Source organism: Abrus precatorius, unplaced genomic scaffold (genome assembly GCF_003935025.1).
Source record: "Abrus precatorius isolate BTA unplaced genomic scaffold, Abrus_2018 Scaffold4, whole genome shotgun sequence".
Lineage (NCBI taxonomy): Eukaryota > Viridiplantae > Streptophyta > Magnoliopsida > Fabales > Fabaceae > Abrus > Abrus precatorius.
In genome coordinates, this window is record NW_020874384.1 from 12,280,350 (window position 1) to 12,290,597 (window position 10,248).

At 26.0% G+C, this 10,248-nt stretch overlaps 1 protein-coding gene across 1 annotated transcript; it reads right to left on the minus strand.

Annotated features, from left to right (window-relative positions):
• Positions 1–7,215: 7,215 nt before the first annotated feature.
• On the minus strand, positions 7,216–7,596 carry LOC113865943 (auxin-responsive protein SAUR71-like). Its single transcript, XM_027500771.1, has one exon. It carries the CDS (start codon positions 7,594–7,596, stop codon positions 7,216–7,218), a length of 381 nt encoding a protein of 126 aa, XP_027356572.1.
• Between the last annotated feature and the right edge of the window lie 2,652 nt (positions 7,597–10,248).

Below are 10,248 nucleotides of genomic sequence, written 5' to 3' on the forward strand. Positions count from 1 at the left end.
ATATCTCAACATTCTATCTTAATTCCAACTAAAAAAACATGTGTATTGAAAGAAATATTAACAATTACAGTGCAACACATCCCTATGATTAGGCAATAAAAAAGTAAGGAATGCTTTACTCCAAATCTAAACATTAAACCAATATGTCTAGTGTGATTAATGGTACATTCATACAAGTCACTTCAGCTAATTGATGCATTAAGCACAGAAATAGTAATTTAAAAATTGTTAGATAACCTAAATTAAATTTAAGTAAAAAAGCATTACAAAAAGCTAAGCCTGGTTAGAACTCATTTTGAAAACACAAATGCAGAAGCAATACAACATAATATTATAATTTATACTTTTTAAACAGTATTTTAATTAATTTAAGAAAATTAATCTCAAATTTATATTAAAATATTTAAATATTAGCTTAATTATAACTTCTTCACTTTTTAATAAAAAATAAAAATTCATGAACAAAAATCATAATAATGAGTTATCACCTTTTGGGATTAGCAATTAATACTATTTTTAGTAAAGGACACGAGCATATCAAAGAACTAATTTCAAACTTTCTAGGACAAGTTTTCGAGTTTTAAAAAAAAAAATTTGACCTTTCTTGTAAAATCATTTTCTTTTGCATGCACTTTCAAAATAATATTTAACCCTTAAATTTTTTTCTTTTAAAAAAATATTTAATTACATTATTAATTTTCTTAAAAACAACTTGAAAAGCTTGATCATTAATTACATTATCAATGTTAAGGTGGAATATCTTCGTCAAAACTTATCCGCCATCATATATAAAAGATTTCTTCTCACAAAATTGAAAGAAACACTTATTAGTAATAATCAAAACATTTCTTAGTGATTCCAAGAAGACTACTAATAGGGTATTTTATATATTAAATAAGATAAAAATTATTAAAAAATGAATAACCTAACTTAAAACTCCTCGTTGTACTTTGCTTTGAAATTAGATCAAAACCTTTAATTATTATTTGATCACAACCAAACTTTATTCTTAAAGCACCACCTTTGCAAACCTTGACTCCGTACTCTTTTTTCTCATCTCACTCATTATTCTTCTTATCAAATGAATGGTTAGTATTTAGTCTAACCAAAGCTTGTCATCTGACTCTCATTAATGACTGAAGTTGATGAGAAAAAAAGAAATAAGAGGACATAAGGATACATTTGTGCGTTTATAAAACAAAACGAAGTTATTATCTATTTTATAAGTTATAATAAATACACAATTTATAGTTATTTACACACTAATTATATAGTTGTCTTATTTATTTACTTTAATTTCAGCACTTCCCTTAAAATTGAACATATAAATCGCATGCACCAAACTTGTTATATATAATTGATATAGTGTCCCTACAAGAATTTAGTGAAGATATAATGACAATCGTATATGTGTTTTCGAATTAAACAATCTTGAATTAGATTGTATATTATAAAAACAAAATTATTGGAATAAGAACATAAATTGAAATAATAAAAAATAATAATAAAAGCAAAAAAAGAATAGAGATAGATGATACTATAATCGCAAGATTGATAAGTTAAAAGAACGATCATCATAAGAATCTTAGTCTTTTAATAAGTTAAAAAAGATTTACTCAATCAAAAACTTAAAGTCACATGCTCTCACAAGAGTATTCAATATTAAATTGTATTAAAAACTAATTAAGAGTGTGTTTACAATAGCTTATATATGTCTAACACTTATAAATCAACAATAACATAAATCCTAATGAATTTTTTGTGCTAACAAGTCTACATCTAAATAAATTAAATAAAACAATAAGTTTTTATGCTAAATAAAAGTTTAAAGTATGTCATGACCAACATTAAAATCATTAAACTAAATAGATTAATTAAATCCTAATGAAATCTATTGGAGTCTAAGTTTTCTAAGCATATGCAATTAAACTATCTTGATTTTTTCTAACTTCAAATTAGGCCTACTTTCAAATAGGATAACAATCGTCTTCTCTGTATTACCCTTTATTCTTTATTTTTACCTTTATTATTAGTCTTAAAAGTCCTTACAATGTATTTAACTCTTTGTCTTTAATAGGCTTTTTTTTATTATCATTAAGATATTTGTCAATTGATTATTAGAAAGATGAAAAAGTAAAAATACCTTTGGATAAGATATTTTCAATAATAAAATGACAAACTATGTTAATATGTTTAATCCTTTTATGAAAAGTAAATTTGAGACAATATGGGAAGTAGCTTAATTATCACATATTATAGTTATTTATGTAATCACTGCAATATATATCATTAATGAAAAATTTTAAAATTTAAAATTCGACTTGAAGAGCTATTATAAAAAATGCTCTTCAAGTATATCTAATTTTATATCATCAAAGACAATAATATATATATATATATATATATATATATATATATATATATATATATATTTGGGTAATATAAATACTTTAATTTTCTAATATTTTATTTTTGTTTAACTTTAGTATTTTAAATTTTTATTATATTATCCGTTTAAATTTTTTGTTTAAATTTGATTTTAACTTTTTTTTCTTTTCATTTTACTCAGCTAAGTTTTAAATGTCAACCAAATAGGTTATATTTAATTAACTATATTCAATTCCATTAATTGATATTTTTGTCATTTTCTTTTATTATTTACGTCATTGTTATCTTCTTGTTATTTTTTTTTCTTCTTAATTTATGTTTGATTGGTATAGTTAAAAGTTGTTAAGAAAAAAAAAACTTGTTTGATTGACATTTGAAAACTGGAGGGCCAAAATGCAATAGCTCAAGGTTAAGAGATTAATTCAAAATAAATTAATTAGAAGATCAAATTGAAATAAGATATAAAATTAGAGGAATAATTAATTTTATCTAAAATTATTAATAAGTTAAAATATTAATCAGTGATACCTCATATATACGCTTGGTACATGTGTCGTACCATACCACAAACATGCAAATTTGGAGATTTAGGTCGAAACATTTACTATGTCTTTATTCCATGCTCAATAATCATAGCTATTAATGCTCCTATGATGTTGTTTACCAGTCACTTTTCAGCTTTTAGCGCGTAGTTTCATGGGGTTATGTAATATATACACCTTACTTGCACTACTTCTCTATGTATAGAAACCTAATCACGAGCCAGACCAAAACCCATAGAAAATATCCAACACCTAACAAGCCTTCTTTCACTTTTATTTCAAAACATTTACAAAAACATCTTTGACAAAGATGAGAAATTTTACTATTCTGGTGAGGTTGCTGGTGTCATTATTCTAACATAAAGTCACTAATACGAAACCCAACTTATATGGAATGTCACGGCAAGTTGCATTGAACTATTCGAACAGAACTCACAACACAGCACAATCCTTTTTGTTCGATATTGTAACCATTACAGGTAAAAATTATAAGATAAAAAAGAGTAATTTAAATTATATGAACAGACTCAATTGAAGTCTTACATTACATGAAAAGTTGGTTGGTTTTCGTAGGTTTGGTGTTATCCAATATGTTTAACTGTAACTGGCTATATCCTTTTGTTTTAACTTGTGCTTCTTTTTCTTAGTCCCAGAAACTTACAAATCTAACAATTTTGCTTGGATTTACCTTCCTGGGTCTTTTTGCATTTTTTTATGGTCCATTTTTCTCTTTAATTTTTAATTTCTTCTTGGTTTTTTTATTTTCATGTTTTGAGTCATTGGTCTTTTCGTAGATCATCAACACTTAAAGCTGATATCATGTTAAAATTTTATAAATAAGTCCAATCTAAATCCTACATATTATAAAAAGAGTGATTGATTTTCTTTTACTAAAATAATAGACTTAAAATTGTTACTTTGTTCAGCGGCATTAAGTTTTTGATAGATTTTGTGTAATATTCTGTGAATTAAGGTGCTTAGTGTGTATATCTTATACTCTATGTTTATAAACTAGTACAAGAACGTTAAGAATCGTCTTAGATCATAATGATTGAACTAAAATTAATGATGAAACATTTGACACAATTTTTATGCTATATATAGTTCTTGTGGCAAGAAGTGATATTCAAATATGTAGATTCATTCTATTTTTTTGTTTTATTAGTATATATCCACAGCACATAGAGAGAGAGAGAGAGAGAGAGAGAGATGATACCTGTACCATATAGGTGGCATGCATTCTTTCACGGCATTAATCATGTGTATTGGCCCACATGAGGAAGGGTTTAGGTAGTGAAAAGGCGACCACCTTGAATTGTTGTGCATAATGCCAATTAAAGATATAATCGAACCAAGTAGTAGGTTTTGAAATAATTTACTTTTTGTTATATCTATGTTCGTTCATATTAAATTTTAAAACAAATACTTATGATATATTATGATTAAATGCTTATTCATTTTATTTTTACATAAAATTTTATAAAAATAATATATTTGACAAGTACTTTCAGAATAAGTGTTTAAATATATATATATATATATATATATAAAGAGTATTTTAATAAATTATGTATTTAGTATATTTTAAAAAAATATAATAATAACTTGCTAAAATACTTTTATAAAAACCAAAGGTATATATAATAGCAAATTATACGTATATACCTATGAGAAGGAATTCACTTACTTTGCCAACCTTACTATGTTTAATAACTTTTTTATATAAGCATTGAATTTCATTAATTCAATTTTTATTTAAAAGTTCTTAATTAGTAAATCAAAATTTATACAATTTAAAATTTATTTGACACTTAATTAAATAATTTTAATATATTCTTTAAAATATAAAGAAATATCAACAACAACAAGATAATATATTTATAAATGTTTAATTTGTCTAAAATTATATATATATATATATAATTTGATATATTTAATAAAAATTATTAAACTAATGATTAAATTAATTTATTTTATATTTTATAAAAAATTATTAAATATTATAAATATCTAAATTTAAAATTTAATAATAATCAACAGAAATTGATCTTAGTGACAAGCAATTCAGTATTGTTTAAATAAAATTTTAGGTTCAAGTCCTTTATGTAAAAAAAATTTATGATAAACTTACCAATTACATCGCAATCCGAATCAAATCTAAATTAAATTAGATGAAAAACTAAATAAAAATATTAATAATAATATTTTTAATTATAACTCTATGTCTATGTATTAGAAATTTTAGTAACAAACTCTTAATTGTTAAGTAAATTTATTCGATAACTGAAAGTACGTGAAAAAGAGTGTTAAACAGAAAAAAAAAAAAAAAAATTCTTTAGTGCAATCAATACTTAGTGTTGTTCACTAATTAAAATTAATTTTCACTTCAATAATCGACATTAAAGATTGGTATACTAATATTAACGGTCAACTCATGATACTGAAATAAAATTCTAATTCTAATTCTAATTGAAGATTAACGTTGCCCAATTGTAACTGAGAAGGACCTTAAACCCATATAAAATCGATCATAATTGAGGCTAGCAATAATATTAGAGTGCACAGATAAAATTAAAAAAGAATTGAAGAAGCAAGGGATTTGTCTTATCACGTTGTGGACCCACCCTCAATAGAACGCTCATTTTTTAGCGTTTTTAATGGTAACGTTGTTGCTTCTTCTTTCGTTACCTGTCTATAAAAAAGTTTTTAAAAAAATGTGTAGCTTACTTTTTTTAGTTTCTTTTACGATAAAAACTATTGTATAACGTATAATATTTATCTGCAAAAATCAATGGAAGCATGTATGACGATATGCGGCCATTAAACATGGTGAACTAATATTTAAACTCATTATTCTTTAACATTATTGTACTCTTTTATTTTATTTTACACGTTAACAAATTTATTTTATATTCTCATTTTTTTTTATAGACAAAACATATATTATTAAAGAGAGTTTAAGGGGAATTCAAAATCTATATACACAGAAAAAAAAATTATTAACTCAGAGAAATAAAAAGTAAAAATTACTTATACAAAACTAAGATGGATGTAATTTCGTGAATTCAAATACCAATTAGTTAACAAAATAACTTCTCTCTTACTAACAAGTGATAGTCATTTTTAAGATCTCAGAATAATAGAATCTAGAACTTCCCTCTCATCTAAAATACCATTGAAAAATACAATTCTATTTTATATTATTATTTTATAAAATTAGTGAACAATAAATTAGTTTTTATAATTAAACTAAAATAATTTTTAACCAATTAATTTATATATGTATTCTTTTTAGAGTTATAACGTGTTAGAATGTTCTTTATACTCTAAATTTATTCTTTTATATTTAGCAAAAATAAAATAAATAAAACTTATGTATTTATTATTATTAAAATATCTTTATAAAATTAATTTAGTGTATTGAAAATAATGTTCATAGCATTTTATTGAATATACTAAAAATAATAAATTTAAACAAAATATTAATATTATATTTCAATTTTCATATGTTTAGAGAGCTAATTATTTAAATTGAAAAATAATTTCTTTCCCTTCATTATATGCATAATTTCTCATTAATTACTTTCTTAATAACTTTTTATTTAAATTATTTCTTTTACTCTTTCAAACCAGAGTGTAAATATAACATGTGTAACAGAGTAAGTATACATCAAACAATGTTCGCATGAAAATGCGGAAACTATCGTTCTGCCAGACACAGAATTAACATAAATGATTGTGATGGAAAGAAGAGCCCCCAGCCCCCCATTCACAGTTTTGCGCTTCCAAGCACCAACCACCAACCACCAACCACCCAGACAACCTCGGTTATATATATTTATTACTTGTATAAATTTTAAATAACTATATTGTTAATACAATTTTTACAATAAATAAGAATATAAAAAATAATATTTATTTCTTATAATTTTAAAAGAAAAGTTAAATAGTTATTTCCGATTGGTTCTTATAAAAAAAGAATACTGCGATGAATTAAAGTTATAAAAAAGAATTCAGTTATATTTGTGAAGAATTCAAAGATTTGGGTTCCTTCCAAACAACATGCAGTTGGAACACTGCAATCCCATCCTTACATTGATTTTTCAGTTTGCTTTTTCTGTCCGTTGTATATGAATAATAAAAATACATGCGATTCTCGCTTTTTAGCAGCCACAACAGTTGAAAAAAGAAAATATATATATAAAATTTCCTCTGTTGTTTACGAAAATGGTAGAGTATATTTACACAAATAAAAGGGAAAAAAGAAACAAAATTCAGAAATTTGCTAGCAAAACTCCTCAGAAGTGGAATTGAGGAGGTACTGGAGGTCTTCCCCCGAGTCGCGACCGAGTCGAATCGCTTCGAGGACTCGCTCAAAGACGATGACGTGGCATGGGATTCGCAGCACCCCCCTCTGCTCGTACCCGTATTCCTGAGCCGACCGGTTCAATAGTTTCACAAAAACCGGATGGTTCAGCAGCTCCGCGCTCACAACGAACCGCTCCAGCTCTTCTCCCACGTAAACCGGCACGTGCCCCACCGGCACTCCCACGTGCCGGTTTCGGCGCAGAGACTCGGCTCGCCGCGGTCGCCGTGACTCGGATCGGAGGAGCGTATACTGCGCCGAGTCGCTGACTCGGGAAAGCTTCCGAATCAGTTGTTTCATGAATTTTTTAGCCAGATTTAGAGACGGAAATTTGAGCCAAACGAATAATAGTTTTGGTTAAGATGAGAGAATAATAGTAATAGTGTGCCAAGAATGAAAAGCGTGGTGGGTGTGAAGTGAATGACTTGGGGGGTAATATATATATATATATATATATATATATAGAGAGAGAGAGAGAGAGAGGGGTTTGGCGAGGTTGAGTGGAGTAATTGGGTGTGTGATGAAATGGGTTGCGAGTGTATGAATGGTGATGATGATGACCCGTGCGAGGGAAGTTTTAGAGGTACAGGTAAGCGTACTTGGCAGGTACATTAGAGAGAGAAATGGATTAAATTAAATGAGTGTGAAAGTGAAATTATGTTTATATAAAGAGATTTATTTAATCATGTTTATTGTGGCATTTGCTATTTAGTTGAGGTTTTAAAATTGGATGGTGGAATTATTTTTTGTTTATTTGGGACCGGATTTTGATTTGGAAATTGGAATGGTGTTTAAGAATATCTATGTTCAAAGGTTTAGATGAAATTTTTCCTCTTTACCTTATAAGCAAGTTTGAATGTTTCATTATTATAAAATTAGGTAGGAATTTTCTTTTTTATATAAATCAGTTTAAAATGTTAAATTTAATTAATATAAATTTTTTTCTTAAATTTCACCTTAAAATTAATGTGTGATGTGAGAAATTAATTTATAATGTAAAATAAATATGTCCTGAATCATTTTTAAAAAAGTTTTATTCCTGTTACACTATTTTCTCTTATTTTTTTTATATTTTTTTATTAAAGAGTTGTTTGATTTCTTTCCAAAAAACAGTTTTTTTTCAAAATAAAATATAATACAGAATCATTTTAAAAATGAAGAAACTGTTTTTAGAAGAAAATCAAACAAGCTCAAATATCCTATTTTTACTTTCTTTTCTCTTTTCACTTTTTTTTTTCCATTTATTAACGGGTTGTTAAGCAAATAGGCAAAGTCATCTAAAATTTTAGATTAGTGACTAATTTATATATGTAGATATAAATTTGATTGCACTTTGGTATTAAATATTATATTTATTAAATATAGTATTCAATTAACTATGTTAATAACATTAAATGTTATATTCATTAACTAAAAAAAATTATTTAGAATAAGTATTTCATTACTAAAATTTATAAAGAAAATATTTCTAAATAAAAATTAATTATTGTAAAATTAATATCTAAAACTATTCACTAAATTTTTTTTTTTATTATTTAGTATAATTTCAGTTTATAAAGATAACTTTAAATAAAAAATTTCTATCAAATTTTATTTAAATTTTGGGTTTCATTATCATTTTAAATGAGTTATTATGAGTTACTTTAAATGTAAATATATATTAAAATGTTATTATTTTTTATTATGAAAATTATTAAATATTTTAATGAACAAAAATTTCAATGCATATTATAATTATTTTAAAAATGTTTAAACTTTTATAACAATAATTTTTTTTTGTTAAGCAAAATATATATTATTAGATAGAGTTTCAAGGAAAATTCAAAACTCATATACATGGAGAAAAAAATTAATACTTATTCAGAAAAATAAAACTAGAAACATATTTATGTAAAGTTAAGACAGAAGCAATTTCGTGGGTTCAGATACTAATCTGTTAACAAAATAACTTCTCCCTTACTAACAAGTGATAGTCATTTCCAAGACCTCAGAATAATAGAATCTATGACTTCCTTTTCATCTAAAACATCATTAGAAAATACTATTTTATTTCTATATAACCACAACGACCACACTGTATTTACCCATAGAATTAATAAACACATCCCTTCTGTTTTACTGCAACCAACACCAACCCAAGAAAGCAAATGAGTCGATAAATCTGAAGGTAAAACCAGTGAGAATCTAAGCCAACGTGCCGTAAAATACCAGATTTGAGATGAAACTGAGTACGTTAAAAATAAATGAGTTGGAAATTCTTCAAAATTATGACAGAAGCAACAAGTTATATCATCAATTTGAACACCACGATCAATCAGCAAATTTTTACAAGGAAGTGCATTTAACAATAATTGCCAAGAAAATACTAGACACTTAAGCGGGACCTTCCCTTTCCATAACCTTTGCAAAGCGTCTGCCGTACATTGATTTACACTATTAGGACCACCAAAAAGTTCAAATAGCCACGAATACGCAGATTGCACTGAATAACAACTTAAAGAATCTGGCTTCCATACCCATTTATCTTCTTGTTGCACTTTAATAAAAACTCCAGCGACAAACTCTAACAAAAGATTAAAGCTTCCATTTCTATAACATTTGCAAGACGTCTGCCGTACATTGATTTATACTATTAGGACCACCAAAAAGTTTAAATAGCCATGAATACGCAAATTGCACTGAATAACAACCTGAAGAATCCGCCTTCCATATCCATTTATCTTCTTGTTGCACTTTAATAGAAACTCTAGCGACATACTCTAATAAAAGATTAAAGCTTGAAATTTCATGTTACAAGAGTCCTCTTCGCCAACTGACATCCCAAACTCATCTACTGTCATCATGAAAACTATTCTCCAATACACAAGATTCAACATTCATTACCACCGCAAACAATCGCGGAAATGTCTCACATAATCGCACTCCACCTACCCACTTATCTCTCCAAAAACG

Bases quoted from the DNA above. Each gene is read 5' to 3' on its own strand.
- LOC113865943 (XM_027500771.1), bottom strand. From the start codon at position 7,596: ATGAAACAACTGATTCGGAAGCTTTCCCGAGTCAGCGACTCGGCGCAG.